The sequence below is a fragment of the Ambystoma mexicanum genome, chromosome 1p, assembly GCF_040938575.1.
Source record: "Ambystoma mexicanum isolate Mex_15411 chromosome 1p, UKY_AmexF1_1, whole genome shotgun sequence".
Lineage (NCBI taxonomy): Eukaryota > Metazoa > Chordata > Amphibia > Caudata > Ambystomatidae > Ambystoma > Ambystoma mexicanum.
The window spans coordinates 37,967,303-37,989,236 of record NC_090921.1 but is presented as its reverse complement, the minus strand read 5'-3'; the positions used below and the strand labels follow the sequence as shown (position 1 = coordinate 37,989,236).

At 45.0% G+C, this 21,934-nt stretch overlaps 1 protein-coding gene across 3 annotated transcripts in view; it reads left to right on the top strand.

Moving 5' to 3' along the window:
* The window catches only part of LOC138565544 (zinc finger protein 629-like), a 64,731-nt gene extending 43,900 nt beyond the window's left edge, over positions 1-20,831 (top strand). For all 3 annotated transcript variants that reach the window (XM_069642989.1, XM_069642988.1, XM_069642987.1), the window contains exon 3: positions 18,911-20,831. In XM_069642989.1, the coding sequence (XP_069499090.1) occupies positions 18,911-19,551 (641 nt within the window). In that variant the 3' untranslated portion in view covers positions 19,552-20,831. The remainder of the gene's footprint in view (positions 1-18,910) is intronic.
* The last annotated feature ends 1,103 nt before the right edge of the window (positions 20,832-21,934 follow it).

Here is a 21,934-nt window from a genome sequence, read left to right as displayed (position 1 = left end):
CTCTGGTCTCGCACAAAGTGTTAAATCATCTGACTGGTCCTCGCTTCCTAGTACTCAAGCACTTCATGATCAAGCGTAGCCACCCAAGAAGCCCTATAATCCGGCACCAAAGAAAGCTTGCAGAAACTTGGATGGGTTTACGATGACACGACTAAAGAGGGCCTCATGGAACAACAGAGGTTTCAACCATCTTACAGAAACCAGTGATGTAAATTTGGCAGATTACGACCGGATGTGTTTCCAGGAGACTTGGCTATGTGAAAACTGGGACTTGATGGCTATGAACTTACCTTGAGCCCAGAAGTAAAAGGCAAAAAAGGAACACCCACATCAGGCCTACTAACGGCGGTAAAATCAGGGAGCAACCTCAACCTTCTGAAAACTAACCCATCAAGCATATTCGCTCAAGCCACCTGAGAAACCACAAGTCCAAAATAAATCATCTACTATGGTAATAATCAACCTCTACTGGAACCCACAACCTGATTGGCGATGCATATATTAACCAACATACCTCATACATCATCTTATGTGGATATTTAAATGCAAGATGCATAATTTTGTACATGAGGGTTCCAAGGTGGAATACACCCCCCCCCCGCATAGAATGCCACTGCACAGTAAAGCAGAGTCTACAACTCAGTTTATAAACAGAGTCCATGTCTTTCGTATCAACACAATCCCGAAACAATGCAGAAAGTGATTTGTGGACGGAAAGTTAAAGACTTCTGGACCTTAGTGAAGTCCTTTGGAGGCAATGCTGTCGACCTGCAGCTGAACAATGTCAGTGAACAAGAATGGATAAGTAATTTCTCAAAACATTTTAGTGCAAAGGAGATCCCTACTGTCACTCCAGACCTAACAACCATGACTGGACCCTGGGATATTCCACACGATGTACAAGACATTAGGGGGATAATCCAGAAACTTAACTTTTCACGAGCCCCTAGCCCAGATGGTTTAACAAACTACTTGCTAAAAGAACACCCGGAGGAAGGGTCCAAATTCATACACAAACTCTTTTTTCAGATTATTCTAACTTGTCAAATTCCAAGCTCCTGAAAGAAGGCGATAGTGGTCCCAATTTCTAAAAGTGGAGAGAAAGAAAATGATAATGATTACCGCCCTATCGCCTTTATGAATGTAATTGGAAAGATATTTGGCTCGCTACTCCTACAGCAGTTCAAACAATGGTCCTCCATGACAGGTTGTAACAACCCTTTCCAAATCGGCTTTGTTGAAGGCATTGGCACAGCTGTAAATATATTACTTCTTACTGTGCTGAAAGAAAGAGTACAGGAAAGTAAAACTAAGATTTTCGTGGACCTTGTTCAAGCATTCGACCAAGTGAAGCAACGACGAATGTGGGAAAAACTGGCTGCTCAGAACGGCCGAAAATCATATTGGAACCTTTAATAACCGCAAGAGGTGTAAAACTAGGATGCTCAATGGACCACGGCTTTGTTCAATTTTTTCTGCCGGATATTAAGCAGCCTCAGGTCTCACTCAGATGTTTTCCACCAACTGTAGGTGGCATCCTGTTAAGCTGTTTACTCTATGCTGATGACTTGGTCCTGATAGACTAAACTCCAGTTGGCTTTCAGCAACAGCTAGACAACCTCCAAGATTACATCGATACAAATGCCTTAGAAATAAAAAAGAAAAACAAAAATAGTGTGCTTTGGAAAATCTAACTGGCAGAAAAAATCAACAGAAACTGTTTCTTGGCCATACACCAATTGAACAAGTCAAATCGTTCAAATATTTAGGAGTATGGCTTAACAACATGTTAAGTAGTCAGCTGGAGACAAACAAGGTTTTCTTTCACAGTGGTTTATTGCACAACAAATACTGGTCACAGATCAATAAATTCAGCCAACTGATGACGGTTCTTTTCACCTCATAGGCATAGGCGTTGTGCCTTACTTTACTTGCAACTTCCACTGCTGGCCTTAATTAGTTCCAAGATAACAGCCAGGCGATTACAGGCTTTTCACCCTTCAACCTGTCCGCCGGCCATGAAAACGAAATTAACAAAATGTCAATAGTACACACTTCACCACTCCGAATCCTTCTTCTTAGGCGGCCGTTTCTCTCCACTGGAAGGTCTTGAGCCTTGGACCGGGTACGGTGTCAATCTGTGAGCTTTCCGCTTACTACTAGTAAGCCCACTCGTATTCTTGGCTGGTCTCACTCCACTCGGGTGCGGCGTCTCTCGCCACGCGCTGCTCCTGAAAAATAAGACGCCTCCTGAGTCTCTTGGAGTTGCATTTAACCCTTGTCCGGCCCCTCCCCCGTAATCAGCCCCATGTGTTCTCAGCAACGGTTTTAACACACCTGATTCAGATTCCCCACCTCCTCCCTGTCCGTCCACTGTGGGCTAACCCTGTACTTTGGTTGTGTTCGGACGGTTTTAACATAAGGAAACCCGGTTCTTCCTTTCCTCTTTCTCCTTTCTTTACCCATCGGTGTGCCTCCCCCCTGATGCAGTATTTCGTGGGGCATTTTGGGATCTGTAGTTTGTCTCTTTTCATTGATGGCCAGCACTTGACGGGACTCTTCCCCAACCCTCTCCTTTCTCCCAGTATCCAGGGCGGCTGCCACCGCTTCCACCTCACATACTCCCCCCAAGGACCCATGCCGTTCGGGCAAGTAATCAGCCACCATCTGATATTTTCCTGGTTTATGCAGAGTAACGAACTGGTAAGGCTGGTAAGGCTGTAGCGTCAAAAACCATCTCAGAACTCTATGGTTTGAGTCTTTTTGTGTAGCCAACCATTTTAGTGGTGCATGATCGGTAAAAATGGTAAACCGTCTACCCAGTAGGTAATATCGAAGAGACTCAACAGCCCATTTTATGGCCAGGCATTCCTTCTCCAGCGTTGAGTACGGAATCTCGTGTGGAAGCAACTTCCTACTGACGAAGGCTATTGGGCAAAGATTTTGCTCAGTCCCCTGGGACAGCACTGCTCCTAAACCACATCCCGAGGCATCCGCCTGCAAATAGAATTCTTTTGAAAAGTCAGGACAATGGAGAACAGGTTTTGTGGAAATCATCCGTTTCAGCTTCTGGAATGCTTGCACTGCCTCCGGGGTGATCTGTAGGGGACGGTTGGTTTTCAGCGCATCTGTAAGCGGTGCAGCTATGGTAGAGAAGTGTGTCAAGAATCTCCAATAGTACCCGACAAACCCCAAGAAGGCTCAAATTTCTTACCTAGTTTCGGGAGGCCTGAGCTTCTGTAGGGCTTGAATCTTGTCCAAAAGGGGGGTTATCACCCCTCCCCCCACTGCATACCCCAAGTATTTGGTTATGTGTGCTGCCAGTTTAGTCTTTTTCGGGTTAATGTGCAGACCAGCCTCTTTTAATGATTGTATTACGTGGGTCAAATGTGCCAGGTGTTCGTTCCACGTATGGCTGAAGATCACTATGTCATCCAAGTAAGCCGCAGCATATTCTTTGTGTGGTCTCAAGATTTAATCCATTAATGCCTGGAATGTGGCCGGTGCCCCATGCAAACCAAAGGGTAGGACAATGAACTGAAATAAGCCTTGAGGTGTCGAAAAGGCGGTTTTCTCCTGATCTGATTGGTTGAGGGGTATCTGCCAATATCCTTTGGTTAAATCCAGGGTGCTCAGGAATGAGGCTGAACCCAGTTTTTCTATCAGTTCATCAATTCTGGGCATCGGGTAGGCTTCATAGTGGGATATTGCATTCAACTGCCGAAAGTCCATACAAAACCTAGTAGTCCCATCAAGTTTGGGTACTAGGACCACTGGTGAGCACCATGCGCTTTTAGATGGCACAATGGTCCCCAGTTTGAGCATGTTATCTATTTCCTTGGCCATTTCCCCACGTTTTGACTCCGGAATTCGATAAGGCCTGAGCCTTACAATTTTCCCTTCCTCCGTGGGTATAGAGTGGGTAGCCATATGCGTTCTTCCTGGTATTCCTGAAAAAAATCCCAGCCACCTGCTTCAAGGTATCCAATAATTCAGTCTTTTGGGATTCACTCAACTGTTCCCCCATTTCCACATCTTGAAGACTACTATGGCTATTAGGGACCATTTGCTCTGAGGCTGACATGTCTGAGAGTGTTGAACATAATATGTCCGTTGTTCCTTCTTTCCATAGCTTGAGCAAGTTAATGTGATAATTCTGAAATGTATTTTTCCGTTCGGGTTGTTCCACCTCTTTACAGGTCCCAATGTTTTTGTTATCTGATACGGGCCCTTCCACTGAGCCAACATTTTGTTCGTATGGGTAGGCAGCAAAACCAATACCTTATCTCCTACCTTCAAAGTTCGAGGTCGGCTCCCTTGATCATAATACTTCTCTTGTCTGTCTGGGGCCCTCCGCAGGTTTTCTTGAGCAAAGTCTCTCAGTTTACCTAGATGTTCTTTTAGGTCATTAACATATTCGGTGAGTGAGGTTCCCCCTGTTGTTCCCAGGTGTCTTTTAGTAAACCCAGTATGGACTTGGGCTGTCTTCCGAATAACAATTCAAAAGGGGAGTATCCGGTTGAGGATTGCGGGGTATCCCTTAGTACCATCAACACCCAAGGTAGAACCCGATCCCATCCCAACCCTGTGGGGCTGGTGGCTCTTCTTATCATCTATTTAATAGTTTTGTTATATCGTTCCACCAACCCATCCATTTGGGGATGGTACACTGAGGTTTTCAAGTGTTGAATTCCTAAGGTCTTACACACCACCTTCATAACCACTGACATGAAGTTACTCCCCTGGTCTGTCACTATCTCCAGGGGAATTCCCACTCGAGCAAAGAACGGCATAAGCACATCGCATACCTGTCTTGCTGAGATTCCCCTTAAAGGGAAAGCTTCGGGATAAAGAGGGGCATAGTCCACAATCACTAAGAGAAACCGGAACCCTCTACTGGTGGGCTCCAATGGCCCTACAATGTCCATCCCTATTCTCTGGAAGGGTTCCCTAATCAGGGGCATTCTTTGTAGAGGTGCTCTAGCCGGTATATGATGACTAGTTTTTTGACATATGGCACACTCTTGACAATATCTGGCTATTTCCGCATATACTCCAGGCCAGTAGAAATTCTGCAACACCCTTTTCACCGTCATGTTTTCCGCTAAGTGCCCCCCTGTTGTGTGATCATGGGCCAGTTGGATCAGAGTTTTCCGGTATGACTGGGGAACCAGCAATTGCTCCCTCTCCTGATTATCGGAACCTCTGGTCACCCTATATATTAGCCCTTGGTTTTAGTTGAAGTATGGAGTAGTAACTGGGGTCCCTCTCATTGCTTGGGCTTGTTCCCTGGCCCTTTTTAGGGTTTCATCCAGTCCGGTTTTGGTCCGGAACGAGGGAAGATGGTCTCCCACTCGCCAGTCTATGAGGGCAGTTTCCATTCCTTTTCCCCTGTTCTCTTCCATATTTCTTCTCTGGCTTTTTGTGAATTTCCCCCTTCTAATTGGTACCCCAATCTCTGTTTTGGCAAATGGAGCTTCCTTTAACCATTTATCGAATTCTGGAATATCTGTCCCTATTAGGACCGGGGCTGGTATGGCCAGAATAATGGCTACTTTAACTGGTATCTCTTGTCCCTGTAGCCCCAACACAATGTCTTTCGTAGGATACCTTTTTACGTCCCCATGCACACATTTAATGTCAATGGTTCTCACCTTTCCTGGATCTTGCTCACATGCGGTTGTATGGCCGTCTGTCTGCTACCGCTGTCCATCATGGCTTGTTGGGGACGTCCATCCACCGTTACCTCTATCACATAGGGCAGTTTCTTCCGATATCCTGGAGCTTGTAGTGTTCCAATGTCCATTGGTTCTGCCTTGGTTTTTCTGGCACAGAACCGGGCTATATGGCCCCATTCCCCACATTTGAAGCATTGGGGTGCCTGTCCCTTTAGGACACTGGTTCCGTTGTTGGTTTTAGGGTCTGCCCTATTCCTGGGTTCTTGGATTGCTCCCCTGTAATTGCTGCGCATAATAGGAGTTTCGTTGGGGGGCTGGTGGTGTTGTGAATGTGCGGGGTGTTCCGGCTTTTTGATAGGCGGTGGCCACATCTATGGCTTCCAACAGAGTAAGGTGGTGATGTTGCCTTACCCACCTTTGGATGGGACTAGGCAGGGCGTCATTGAATTGTTCCAACATTACCTTTTCCTTAATCTGTCCAATCGTGGCTGTGTTGGGTTGTAGCCATTTTTCTGCTAAATCCTGTATGCGGTAGAACAGTTGCCTGGGGCTCTCTCCGGGTTTCAGTTTGGTTTCACGAAACTGGAGCCTATAGGACTCCTCATCCATCCCCAGCCTTTCCAACACTGATTTCTTGATGTCCACATATGGGGTGTCCCCTGTGGGATTGGCAGCCCGATAGGCTCCCTGCATTACTCCAGTAAGCAGGGGCGCCAAAAAGAAAGCCCATCTGTCCTGTGGCCATTGTGCTGCTCGGGCTATTCTTTCAAAGTTTACAAAGAAATAACTAGGGTCATCCACTGCCTGGTATTTTTGAAGTATGGTAGGGGGAATAGCTGGATGCGCCCGTTGGTTAGCCATTGATTCACCCAGAATCCTCAATGCTTCTCTTCCCTGTTCTTGTGCTGCTGTTTGCACTTGTAGAGCCTGTTGTAGGGCCTGCCGGTCCGCCTGGGCTTGATGTCCTTGTACTTGTACCAACTGCTGTAGTTGCTGTTGGCCTTCAGCCAATGCTTTTAACATGGCTTCCATACTGCTGGTGGTTATGCGTTCCTCTGCAATCCCACCGCTGCCACCACTGTTAAGTAGTCAGCTGGAGACAAACAAGGTTTTCTTTCACAGTGGTTTATTGCGCAACAAATACTGGTCACAGATCAATAAATTCAGCCAACTGATGACGGTTCTTTTCACCTCATAGGCACAGGCGTTGTGCCTTACTTTACTTGCAACTTCCGCTGCTGGCCTTAATTAGTTCCAAGATAACAGCCAGGCGATTACAGGCTTTTCACCCTTCAACCTGTCCGCCGGCCATGAAAATGAAATTAACAAAATGTCAATAGTACACACTTCACCACTCCGAATCCTTCTTCTTAGGCAGCCGTTTCTCTCCACTGGAAGGTCTTGAGCCTTGGACCGGGTACGGTGTCAATCTGTGAGCTTTCCGCTTACTACTAGTAAGCCCACTCGTATTCTTGGCTGGTCTCACTCCACTCAGGTGCGGCGTCTCTCGCCACGCGCTGCTCCTGAAAAATAAGACGCCTCCTGAGTCTCTTGGAGTTGCATTTAACCCTTGTCCGGCCCCTCCCCCGTAATCAGCCCCATGTGTTCCCAGCAACGGTTTTAACACACCTGATTCAGATTCCCCACCTCCTCCCTGCTCCGTCCACTGTGGGCTAACCCTGTACTTTGTTTGTGTTCGGGCGGTTTTAACATAAGGGAACCCGGTTCTTCCTTTCCTCTTTCTCCTTTCTTTACCCATCAGTGTGCCTCCCCCCTGATGCAGTATTTCGTGGGGCATTTTGGGATCTGTAGTTTGTCTCTTTTCATTGATGGCCAGCACTTGACGGGACTCTTCCCCAACCCCCTCCTTTCTCCCAGTATCCAGGGCGGCTGCAACCGCCTCCACCTCACATAACAGCACAATTGAAACCATGATGGTGGACCATCTAAAAGAGAAAAGCAAACCATTGGTCAACCAAGCACTGGCACTGAAAAATAAGTTTTGCCGTTTTACCGTACTGCCAGTGGTGAATTACTACAAAACAAAGGTGGTTCCGTCCCTGATTTATGGAGCGGAGACAATGGCAAACATTCCGAATATAGTATGGCACTGGCTAAAGGAACTCTTTTGGAAAAAGGTTCTGGGCCTCCCAATGTCCACACCGATTTAGATCATTTGCCGAGTGCTTGGCCTGCTATCCTTAAAAACCATGGTAGAACGGAACAGTCTGGCTTTGTACAGAAAATGTCTTCTACCTCCTCGACCCCCGATCTTGGACTTAATAAATAAGGAACTTACATCACAGACCAGCCCAACGTTAAAAAACTGGGCAAGAAATAAAACTGAGAAACTTAACGAATTTAAATGCACCATTGATGAACTGTTATCAAATCCGACGAGTAAAAAAGAAGTTGAAAGAGACTGACTGGATATCTACTCTTGCAACCGTTGCTTGCTGCCGTTCAGCTGCGCATCTTGTGATGGAGACCCGAAAATTAGTTCTCCCAGGCTAACTAGCACAGTTTCCTAACAGATTCTATCGAGATCAATTTCTTAGAGCTTGTCTCAACCCGCTGCCCACAAATGAAGTTCTTGCAATACAAACTAAATCCAACCAGAATCAATGTCGTTTTGTGTAGTAGATCCTAGTGTTGAAACGCTGAAACACCTTTAGTTACTCTGCCCAGCTCTAACCAAAGAGGGAACGAAAGAACTTGGCCAGCTGATGTCACAATTTTCCACTCTTGACTTGGAGGACTGGTGGACCACTCTGATGAACGTAGAAAAGACTTTACATGTGATAGCAGTCGTCACGTTTATGGAAAAAATACTCCAATAAAATGGAAAGAAATGTCTTCCTTTAAGGAATCTCCCATCGGATATTTTCTAAAACTTCTTTTAGGATTATTATAATAAACATTATTACATAAAACTGTATGAAATGTTGATGCCTTTGCTAAAATATTGTAATCAATTAAAGCAAATAAAAAAGAAAATATCCATCCTGAGCAAGAAGTCCCCGGATTTCCATTCTTTTGATCCTTTTTCCGACAACCTTAGTTTTCTTGAGGATACCCGCACCCTGTTCAGCTCTGCTCACAACTCTGCCAAGATTTCCTCAAACTCTCTTTGCCTGACACCAGTGTGTGCCGATAGTTCAGGCGGGGTTGCATATGGGGATGGGGGACCGGTAGCCTGTGGTGTTACTGATGCTGAAGGGGTCCCTATCACAGTGGGCGCATAGGTTGGATTTGTGTACCCTTCTGCGGGACATTCTATCAAGGGATATAATTCCCTGTGCTCTGCTGGCACCCCACCCTCTCCTCCCCTCCTGCACTTTCCATCTTTCTGTATCTGTGCCCCCACTCCGTCCCCTTGGTCCTCTGTGTCCTCAAACATTCGCCAAAGGTCCAAAATATATTTTCTCCTCTGTAGCTGTTTCCCCTTATACTTAGCTACTAAGAATGTGGACATATGTTCCAAGATGCTCTTATTGTGGGAGTCCTGCTCTGGCCGTGGGCAGGGCACCACCCCCTCCTCCCGTCCCCGCGATCTGCTTCTTTCCACCCTGTCACGATACAGTGGCAGGGCCTTGTACATATACTATATTGGTGTTTCTCCCCCCATGCAGGTGATGTCTATGTTTTACTGACCCCACAAAGCCCTGGTAACGCGCCACGCATGCTGCTGCTGCTTGGGACATAAAAAAGGAAACCATTCACCACCATTTTCTGTTCCCCTCTGCCACGCACACACAGTACTTCACACAACCGTTCAATGCCACACCACGCCGCGACACGCACAATTAATGCCCCTTTTAGTGGCTGTTCTTCATCTAATAAAACACAAACACAATAAGCTAAAATAACAACCCCTACTTATTCTAGGTCCACTACTTATATGAGACCACTACTTTAATTTCCGTATTCCTCCTTTTAAATAATATATTTTATCGTGGTACCACCTTCCCTCCTCCTGACTTACCTTTGCCTTACCTTATAATGCCTTAACAAAATAGTCTCTTTATAATACAAACATCAATAAGTAATAACACAAACCACACCTATGTCATATCAATGAACTCGCTCTCCACGTGTTCACACTTCTCACACTTCCCCATGCATCTGTCCCCTACTTGTTATCGCTTATAAGAGTCTACTCACATGTGCATGCTCACCCAAACTCCACCGTCATGGGGTTCCAACACCGGCCTGCACTCTCCTCGGAGCCGCGCCCGCTTCAAAGAGCAGAGAGAACTCTCTTAAAATGTCTCCTGCTGCACCACTCGGAACACATGTTTTTTCAGGACAGGTCGCTGCAGGTGGGCGCGGCTCCTTTTGGAGAAGCTGCCTGGAAGCCTCAGCAAATACGGGTGGTGCTGGGTTCATGTCGGGGTCACCAATTGACGCCCCTAAACGCTCACATCAGATAAAATACAACCCGCTAGGGAAAAAGGCCAAGTCGATCTTGTAAGGATAACCCATTTTAATCTCGCACAAAAATGAGAGCAACAGCAAAAAACGTTCTGCGAAAAAGGGTTCAAGCATAGGCTTAAGAGGAGACAGATCGTCATCGTGATGCAACACAATACAGTAAAAACCTGCGCGGCTGGTTGGTGTGCGCCTATACACGATCAGCCTGCTCCATAAGGGATGCCAGGTCATTGGTTCCAGCCCGGTCCGTCCACCTGCTGCGGAGATGATGATCTTCTCTCTGACGAAGGTCAAAGAACAAATGAAGTACACCCCCAACACAATGCTACGTCATCATTACTGAGCACCTGACAGGTTTTAAGACTGGCACAAGGGAGGTTCTTGGGCACACTGACCTCCACACACACATTTCACTCACTCCCTCTCGCGCCATCCGGCTCCAGGTTCTCCACCGTTGTTTTGAACTATCCTTTATTCCTCCAGGCACCTCGCGATACACGTCATATGATTGTAGTTCAAAGACGTGCAATGTCCGTTCTCTTTGAACATTCAGGACTTGTTACTTTAGGGTTGGTGCTCGAAGGTCACCTGGTGCCATTGAATTCAAGGATCTTGGGGCTTAGTCAGTTATATGGACTATAACTTGTGGTCGCTTGGGGGGTGGGCCGGGTCAGGCTTTGGCCAGTGTGAGATAGCATGCACACAAGGCGCCGGTCTATGTGCTTAGGCGGGTGGGACAGGGTCGCCCCCTTCCCAACACTGGCTCTCTCTCTCTCTATATATATATATATATATATATATATATATATATATACACATATTTTGTTTAATAGATTGCAGTCCTTGTCGGCTTTGTTTTCCTATTTCAGCAATTTGTGTGCCAAAAAGGTTAATATGTTTACCTAGATTCTGCACCCTAAGTGCTTATATTGCGACTGCAGCAATATTCTGAATAAATTTTCTTTTTAAAAACCCACTTTTGTGGGTTGCGCTTCTGGTAGAAACATTATCGATAACACATTGATTGTTATTCCATGAATTGTACTATCTAGGATCCTGGCGAGCTGAAGGCAATCAAACCAAAGGATGAATACAGAAAAAGAAGATAAAAGTAATTAGAAAATGTCTGAAAATAAGAAAAAATTAGAGAAAAATTAATGATAAAAGATATATGAGAATTCAGAGAGAACAATATTTATAACAAAGAGAATTCAAATTTAGTATCTCTCCTGAAAAACCACGGGCACATACCGTGGGGGAAACACGTGTTGAGAGAAACAAATATGTATATATGAACGTTAATGATCTAATCTATGAATGAAAATCAGAGTTGCATGAAAATTTATGCAAAGAATAAATACAATTCATGGAATAACAATCAATGTGTTATCGATAATATATATACACATATATGTTATGTTACTTTGCATTTATATAGCGCCTTATGTACCATTGGTATGGTCTCAAGGCGCTGGTATGTTGAACGCCCTCGGGAACCGAAGTTCAAGTCAATAGAGAGAGTAGAGAGAGTCAAAGGTGCGTGTGTGCACCGGATATGTGTGCAGCTGGTGTGGCATTCGTGTGCTAGCTGCTTCTTAGCGGCAGGTGTGGTGGTTGGGAGATCAAGAGTATGTGTTCGTTCTGGTAGGTTTTATCCAGACCGATTCTGGCTGCGTTAGGCCTGAGGAGAACGCCTAGGCTGGAGGATGTGTAACCAGCAGTGTTTAGTTAGGGTGATGGGGAGTATGAGGCAGATGATGGTATGAGAACAGCTATACCGAATGGTGTCATAGTATCGCTGTGTTCTAGTTGAGAGGTGGTGTAAAGAAGAGAGTAAGCGTGGAGGTGTTATATGGTGGTTGACCTTAGATGTTTGAGATCGGGCTCACTCCAATAGTTCCATGTACTCCATCTGTTCCATGTACTCTGACTGTTCCTTGCATTACTTCCGTTTCAAGCACTCAAACCCGTTCTTTTCCATGCTCTCTCAATCATTCCATGCACTCCAAACCATTCCATGTAAGTCACGCCATTCTATGCACTCCAATCCGTTCCATGCACTCCAATCCGTTACATGCACTCCAATCTGTTCCATTCACTCCAGTCCGTTCCATGCACTCCAGTCCGTTCCATGCACTCCAATCCGTTCCATGCACTCCAATCCGTTCCATGCACTCCAATCCTTCCCCGCACTCGAAACTGTTCCATGCACTCCAATCCGTTCCATGTACTACTAGCCATTTTATGCACTCCAACCATTTTATTCAATGCTCCTTTCATTCGTTCTACCCACATTATCCTTTATCCATGCTTCATCCATCCACATGAGTCATCTTCACATGTTCCACCCATATTACACGTTCCATCCACTTCACCGGTTCCACCCACTTCACTGGTTCATCCACCTACTTCATCCGTTCTACCATTTCACCCATTTCACCACTTCACCCGTTCCTTCAACATATTTCATCCGTTCCTTCCACATATTTCACCCGTTCCTTCCACATACTTCACCCGTTCCATCCACATACTTCACCCGTTCAATCCACGTACTTCACCCGTTCCATTAATGTACTTCACACGTTAAGACACCCTAAATTGGCTCAACACCCTACATCTGCTCAACACCATCACGCCCTACATCCACTTAACACCCTAAATCTGCTCAACACTCTACATCCGCTCCACTCTATTATCCACTCGGACAACCTACATCCATACCACAACCTACATCTGCACCATACTATTATCTGTTCCACGCTCTCATCCGCTCTATGCCCCCATTCATTTTGCGCTCTCATCTGCTCCACGCACTCATCCGCTCCACGCACTCATCCGCTTCACACATACGTCCGCTCTGCGCACCCATCCGCTCTGCGCACCCATTCGCTCTGCGCACTCATCCGTTCTTACGCACTCATCCGTTCTTACGCACTCATCCGCTCTACGCACTCATCAGCTCTACGCACTCATCCGCTCTACACACTCATCTGCTCAACGCACTCATTTACTGAACGCACTCATCTGCTCTGTGCTTCATCCACTCCACCGACTTCATCCGCTCCACTCACTTTGTTCATTCATCCTGCATTATCGTTCAGCCCATGTCACTTGTCGTACGCACTCGATCCGTTCCGTGCTCTCCATCTGTCCCATGCACTACACCCGTCTCATGTACTCGAATCGTCTATTCTGTACTTTCCGTATGTACCATGCACTCATACATTCCATGCCATCTGACTGTGTACTAATCCGTCTCCTGTATTCATCTTTCCATCCTCTTCACTTTGTTCATTTCGTCCATTTTGTTCCTTTCGTCCATTGCAATCATGACATCCATTTAATTGATTTAAACCTCATTACTGCTTTCGTACAATTTATTCTTTTTATCCACTTCATTGCTTTGATCTACTTTACTCATTCTATTCTGTTTGTCCTTTTAGTTTACATTAGAGGTTATTAGTTGTCAATTTCTCGCTTGAATCTTGATGCTGTATTGTTATTTGTTCAACCAAACATCACAACCAGAGTCTCGGTGTGCCCCTTGGTGGCTGAAAATATATCTCAAACCAAAATAATATTGGAGATTAATTTCTTAGATGCGGGATCTGTGAAGAACATTACTGATTTGTTGATCTCTAAGCTAGGAATCATAATGGTTTCTGCTGGAAGGCATCACCTGAACACTTGTGACGCCATTTACATGGGACATATCCAAATACACACAAGACTAGACTTAACCGCGATACACCAGATCAAGGAAAGAGTATAATGACAATCTTAATGGATAGTGGATGAAGCACGGCAAGAGCTACGCAAAGCTACATATGATATGATATGATATGATATTTATAACGCGCTTAATACCCAGAGGTTTCTAAGCGCGGACCCAGGGATCGAACCTGTGTTGCTCCGTGTCACTTTGTTTCCAAGTCGAGCACGCTGCCACTGAGCTATCCTCCTGGACGATACATCTACATCTTGGTATTCCAACCCTACAAGCTGCCCAAGGGTTATGACCCATCACTTGGTATCCTTACCCAAGGCTAAATAGAAGGGCTTTACTTGAAAGGCTAACATGAATGGAACTCTCACCTACTTCCCCTCGGAATAAAAGCCAAATTATGGAAGTATCAGGGATAGCTTTAAACATATCTGCAGAATGTGCTTACACCTGGTAACACTCCCCGGCACATGCTTAACTCTCACCAGTGGGCTTCCTGCTTTGCAACTCAACACCTTGTCCATCCGAATGGCGATGCTCTTTCTTTTTGACAGCCATGGTTACCACCTTCTTCTGAAACCCTTTTTTCCTCCCCTTTAGTAGCTCTTTTCAGTGGCTGTGACAGGCATTTAACACTTTACAAAACTGAAGATAAATATATACATTACATTTTCTGTAAACCTGCTGACTATACAATGACTGCAGAGCCCAATCTCAGAGCCTTCTACTGTCCCTACATTGACATTCCAGAAAGCGTAGTGGCACCATATCCTGTACCTATTCTATAAACATTTCCTCCAGACACTGACTCAAGGACAAGGGTCTGCACCACATCCTATAGGAGAACTGTAAACAAGGCTGTGGGAATAGACACCCTTACTTCTTGGCATGGGACCTTGAGCTGGAGGTCTAATTCTTTGCCCATCTTATGCACATGGCTGCCTCTCGTTGGCCCCAGAGCTAGAGATCTGTACCAGGACCTGTGCACATTGCTTCAGGGCTTATCTCCCCCTTACCCACTAGTATCATGCTCTCCCTGTTCACAATGCCTGGTATTATATTTCTGTGTGCACATAGAACACTAGTTCACTTCACACTTTTTGTCTACATTAAACAGTCTAAGGAGAAAACAAATAATGAGAACAAATGTATTAAAACCACCTAAACATTCAGCAGAAGGTCAAGAGAGATGGTAATTGTTTCGCTCTTTAGACATCTGACATTGGGGAATCCAAAACTGGAAAAAGAGACATTTACTCACCTGAGCCTCAGGCACCACCATGTGTTCGAACTGTTTTGCTACAAACTCCAACCCCAATCAACTGGCATGAACCGCCATGCTTGGTCCTTGTGGTGGGCTTGGCGACGCTCTCCTCAATTCGCGAGCACCATTTTTTCCTCCAAGATGCCACCGCTCCCCCCCCCCCCCCCGCCATCAAGTGTGGAAGCATTTGCTGCGGTCTAGTTTTCGTGAGGCACTCCGTTGCTTCTTCTGGTTTCCGGATTTCGGTCTTATCAGATGCCACGACTTGCAGCTCCTTGCGTCTCAATGCAGGTAATCCTCCATGCTCAGCTCTTTTCCCCGTTCTCTGTTGTAGCCCTCTGTCTCCTTGGTTTCCTCCCCCTTGGCCTCCTTAGTGGGCTTCCTTGCTGGTTCCTCTTTCTTGGAATTCCTCCCTTGACCTGGCTGCTGGGATTTTCCTTGGGACACTTGACTTTTCCTTCTGTTCCTGTCCATATTTGTTGCCTGGTCTGGCCTGCTTGGATCTTCTTTGCTCATCGGCCCCTGAGGACTAAAGTATCATTGCAGCACAGGTTTTTCCTTCCCCTTTGGAGGAAGGTTTTTCTCCTGTGCCCCTTGTCTTGGCTTTCTTCTCCAGAGGTCACCCGGCATGGGATTACACCAGTAAGGCCGTGTGGCGTCTGGAGAGACTCGCCCATATCTAAACACAAGACCCGTAAGGGATCCACCGAAAGCAAGACCCTTCAAGCAAAGACACAGGTGAGTGTCATCCCTGATTCTGACATCAATTCCCCCAACCAGTTGTCCCAGATTAGGTTGATTGAAGCCTGAGCAGCTCCATCACCCTGCAGCCTCTGAAAGTCAAAGAGCAACTCTTCCAGCTTGGGGCCTTTAGCAGCCTGTGAGCTGCTCCCCCATCCTGAGGCCTCTTGAGGTCTATTACCAGTCTACCCAGCCTGGGGCCTCTTGCAGCCTGTGATCCGCTCCCCAGCCTGGGGCCTCTAGAATCCTGTGAGCAGAGATCCGAGCCTCTATGCCCCTGGCACAGTTTTTGAGCAGCGCTCCAATTATGGAGCCTGTGGAAGTATAAAGACTGTGCTCTGGGACAGGCAAATAGGTGAAGAGGGTACAAATGCCATACCATATTTCAGGGGTTCTGTGAAGACTGTTACCACAAAAATGGTCAGGAGCATAATGTGAACAGATTTTTTGCAAGTATATGGATTATTATGGCAGCAAGCAGCAGGAGCTCAGGTGCTTGAAAGATGCACGAGTCTGTGCTGCTAGTATTGGAAGTCTCCAACATGACCCTCTTAGCCTCACTGCAGCGCCTAGAAGGAAATATTGAACACTTGCAGAATACCGTTGCGGGCATGCTTTTTAGGGTAACAGATGACAAGAACCAAATCAGTCTAACAAAGGCCAAGGACTACTGGAAGGATAATGTAGCATCAGTGGAGGTTCTCAGTCCAGTAACATGCAGAGACTGGAATGTCAGCAGGTGTCCAGGGGAGATGAGCCAGTGTCCTCAACCAGGGTTTCCATATGTACCAGGACAGCAACAGGGCAAGAAGAGACCCATGTTCGAGAGAACGCCACCGTTACTGTTTGGGCAGAAGCTAGAGTAAGTCCAAGCATGACCCCGTTTCATATCAGGTGTCCCACACTGGGCAGGGTTCACTTCCTGTAAATGTAGAGACTCTAACAGCCCTGTCTGTGAGAAACAGTGAAGTCTGATATTCTTCTATTCAAAACCACTGAAGGTATGTTTGTGTTTACCATAGACCCCTATCGAGAAGGCAACAGGCTGTGAGATTGCATCATTTTGACCAAATGCAGAATGTCTCAGAAACTCCTCTTATATTTATTTTAATAAGGGCGTTAGTAACAACAGGTATTTGTTAGATTTTGAGAATAACAGACAGTTATTCATTTACAAAAGCTGTTATAGTTATGTGCAAAATCCGTTTCCCCACTGTAAACATGGGTTAGTTAAATGATAAAACTGAAAATCCAGAAGAAACTGGTTTGCACAAACCAATTTTACACCATAGGGCAAAACATCAGTGTCTCTGCTCAAAGCAATGCACATCTCTTGAAACCAAATCAGGCTCAAGGGTCCTCCGTTTTGTTCTTCAATCCTTACCCAACTTCCTCCATGTGGGTAACACACTTTAATATTTAACCCATTTTGTATGAAAATGTCCTTTTTCATTAGTAATTTCTTAAAGGACAAATTCCGGTTCAGGATATAAACCACAGGGAAAGCCATGCATCCTCGTTAATACACTTTGCCTTGTTAACACGTTATGCCCTCTCAGAAGGCTTTCATGTTTTTCTAGTCATTGTAAATGCCTTCATGTTTGTCTCATTTTAATCACACACAATTGAGCAAGGGCATACAAACCCACCTCGAGAGGAGAACACAAACTCCTGACAATCAATTAACACAAATTTGATTCGAATGGATTCTGCTAAGGTTCTTATTTAATATATAAGCAGCAGGTGTTATATTACACGTGAAAAATGAACATAGGATATTCAACATAGTACATAAAAACATACAGACCCTTAGCAGCATCCATTCGAATCAAATGTGTGTTAGTTGATTGTCAGGAGTTTGTGTTCTCCTCCTGAGGTGGGTTTGTATGCCCTTGCTCAATTGTGTGTGATAAAAGTTTATTTACCTGGGTAGAGCAAGGCATTAACCAAGCGCCCTTTTGTATGAATTGTTCATGTTTGTCTCATCCATGTAAATCCTCTGACACTTGCTATTTTATTGAAGGCCGCAGACTACATTAGTAAGTTTTAAGCTAAGGCTGAGAAATTAGCAGCCACACAGGCGAGGTACCAGGCTCCATCTTGCAGTGCCCGACGTTAAATTAGTTGTACTTTTTAATATAGTTCTTTCACACCTTTGCCACATTACCTTTCGGACTCATAAGCTTGTTTCCTGCCTGTGAGAAGATATTGTTTTAGACATGTATATTATTTTTTGCTTCTGCAATCCAAATATTTACTTCATTGCAATGCAGAGGAAAGAAAATCATTGATTACTAACGTGTTATCGTTAAAAAACATGTGTGGAAATATTCTACCAATAAGCACCCGAGCTGGGTGCAGTAGCCAACCCTGTTACATGGAAGGTGGGCATTATTTATATTGAGAGCCTGCGTTCACCTTCACCTCTGGCTCTGACCCGCACCACTGCAGACTGGTCCCAACTAAAAAGAAAAAAGAAATCATACTTTCACACGGGAGTGATGAATGAATAAAAATAAAAGAATCCATACGTTATCATGTTTTCTTCTCCTTTGCCTCAGCCGGGGAGTGTTATTCCTTTTTAAGTGGCACTTCCGGCTTTGTTAATGGACTTCCAGTATCTGGGTGTGGCGGGAGAGAAGTAAACATGGCCCCAAGTACACTTTGTCTTCTTTTATTTGGTAAAAGTATTAGCACCACATTCATTGTCATGGGTGCTAATGTTTGGTGGGCTGCCAATGGTGCTGCCAAGCCTTGTTGAAGCAACGTAGTTTTTCAAAGACCATAATCTCCTGGGGTACCCGGGGGGCAGGTTCCTGTTGCCTAAATGCATATTCCCACTTTTCCTTTCCTTATGGGCATACAGTTGGAAGATTACAGCTGTACTTGGGCTGGAAATGGAATCACATCGGAAAGCTTGGCATATTCGGGGTGAATGCTCTTTGCACCACACTTCTGTTCGTCATCCCTATTTGCGATGAAGTATTATCACTGGGCATATGTCATTTAAACTTGATGCTGTGCAATGGGATGCTAAAGCTCTGTATCCTGTCTTTTTCTTTTCAACAGGCAACATGGCCATTACTAATACAAATCGAAGGTGTGCTGTCCAGTGGAGAAAGAGAAATCTCGTGGAAGATGGGCAAGGCCAGTCCACTGAACTAGAGAAGAAATCTACAAGCTCACAGGAGAGTCAAACACCCTGCACAAGTACTGAAGGCAGGAAAAGCATGACGGACCCAACCAGCATCCCAAGCTTCCAGAAATGTCAGATTAAAGAAAGACTCAAAACATGCACATATTGTGAAAAGCAATATCTTCTGCGCTCTGAACTTATGGAACATTTGAGGACGCACACAGAAGAGAAAGCTCTTTCATGCAGGGTCTGCGGAAAGTGCTTCTCTAACCGGCCCAGTCTAATAATACACAAGAGATCTCACATGGGGGAAAAACTTTATAAGTGTATGGAGTGTGAGAAATGCTTCACGCAGAGCTCCAGTCTGTACACGCACCAGAGGACGCATACAGGGGAGAGACCATATATGTGCACTGAATGTGGAAAAAGCTTTGCTGAGAAATCTAGTCTGTTCAAACATCAGAGAACCCATACTGGGGAAAGACCGTACCAATGTACAACGTGTAAAAAAACCTTTAGTCAGAGCTCAAATCTGTATAGACATCAGATACTCCATATTTTGGCAAGACCATAGGCATGGACGGCGTATAAGAAAATCTAAGAAAATCTTTGCATAGATTTAGACGTATGCAACCATCAGAGGATCTTCTCGTGAGAAGTATTACAGTGCACAGTGTGGTTAAAAATGTACTCTTCTCTAGCCTGAAAAGATGTCAGAAACACCACATTGTGGTGATAGTGGATGAGAGGTGTCGGAGGTTGTGTTAATAGTGTTGCATCTTTATAAATAACAAACATACATTCTCTGGTGTTGAGGCATTGCCCACCATATTTATAGTTCCACAATTGAAGGCCAGGTATACATTAGGAAAATATTGAGAATTGAAATATGTGCTGCGCCTAGAACCGTTAAGGGGCCTGATGGGCTGCGGTGCACACTGCAGAGCCTTATCCTAGCTAGGCCTGGCTAAGCAACAAAGTCAGTTCATATATGTGTACAAAACTAGCTCCAGCTTGGAACGCTAAGCCCAGGACAAACACAACAAGTAAAGCAATGCAAGCAGCAAAACATCCAGGACAGTTTAAGTACCGGGACATAGGAACACAAGACAGCTGTATGGAGCACAGGCTTTATTCCATTTATTTATATGCTTGCAAAGCACACACTACAAGCTAAATTGTCACTTTCTATAGCCCTCATCAGGTCTTTCAAGGAGGTGAGAAACAAGCTGTGAGAAGCGGAGAAGGGTTTGGGTCACCCTTGAACCCAGGTTGTGATGCTCTAAGAAAGGGGATGCAGGTACCCCTGAAGACCATGCTTGTAAATATTGGGTTGGATCTTATACTAGCACGGGATGTGATGGACTTTCATCAGTGCTCATCCGATGAAGTGAACTCCGAAGAGAGCCCCTCCTAAGCAGTATCCATCCTGAAACGTTAGCGTACTTTGGACGTTTGAGTCCATTTGACATTTTTAGTATAACTTGAGTTGATCCTGACATTTTTGCTGAATTTATTCTGATAATTTCTATTATTTTGCGCAGCCCTTTAACATTTTCTCCAGTAAACATGTTACATTGTAGCTTCTGGTCATTTGATTGCATGTCTGGATTATGACAGTCTGTATCAATGGCCAGAAAATGTCTACGTTAAGTCACATGGGCCAACACCACAGTGGTAGACCGACCGGTCCCTGCTTCAGTTGAGTGTCTCTCGATTGCCGCAAAGCCAGCTAGTGGGCCCCCTAGATTGATTCCGACTGTCTTCTTTTCTTTTTAAAGTTCATTTGGAATTCTCCATTAACACTGAATATATTAAAACTGCACCCATTGCATAATTACAAACTTGTGTAATGTGTGTTGTTTTAATGTATTTATTGTTACTGGAGGAATCCAAATACACTTTAAAAAGAAAAGAAGACGGAAGCAATCAATCTAGAGGGCCCACAAGCTAGACTAGTGGCAATCGAGGGACACTCAGCTACTGTCTTAGTAACAATCTAAATTGATGCCAAAATGGCACGATTGACTGTAACTGTAAGTATAACTTTCTATTAATGTATGGTATATGCTTACACCATGTTATCTTGCAGGATTTCTGAAGACATGTTCTCTGTATAGGGCTAATGACCACATCTCAAGTTATGTCAACTAAGCTATTCTTGTCTTTCCTGCTTATGTACATTAATCTTTTATAACATGCTCAATACGGTAGACCATTCTCTAAGCACGGGACCGGGATTCAAACCTGTGTTGCTCAGCGTTGTCTTGCTTTCAAGGCAAACACGTTGCCCCTCACAGCTACAAATAAGCATTGCTGTCTCTCACATTGTACCTGCTATTTCTTTAAAAAACAAGTAATGTTAATAGAACTACAGAATATGGTTTGGTCACTGAGAGATATGTATGCGACACAATAATGTCTAGTTTTGTTTTACCTCCGAAGGATGTAGAGTGTTCTTCTACGATCTATTACTTTGTTAAAATAAGGATAGGTGTTGGGCCCTCTGTTGTGTGATTATTTCCATTGGAAAATGTTGTTTTGCTAATGCAATTACCTTATAAAAGATATCTGTATCACATCAATTGTCAGAGTGTCTCACTCTGGGGACTGCATAAGCATGCACTGTTCTACTCTAAAGAAGAAACACTTTCAAAACACAGGCTGTACTGGTAGGGTGGGCTCCTGTATAGTGAGCCTGTAGTCTCTGTGCTGGCGGATGTGTTACAAAACGTTAGAAAGCCCTGAGTTCTGTGGCTGGTAAGACCAATACCTACTGCAGAGGTGAGGTGCAGTGATGAATGGGGTTGGGACTTCAGGGATCTTAGCATCTGAAGGAAGCACCCTGTTGTAAGACCAAGACCTTATGGGTACAGTCAGCTAATATAGCCTTCCAGCCTGATGAGCCCAGAGGCTTCTACTCAGAGAGACTGGTATTTCCCATGGGCTTCTACTCG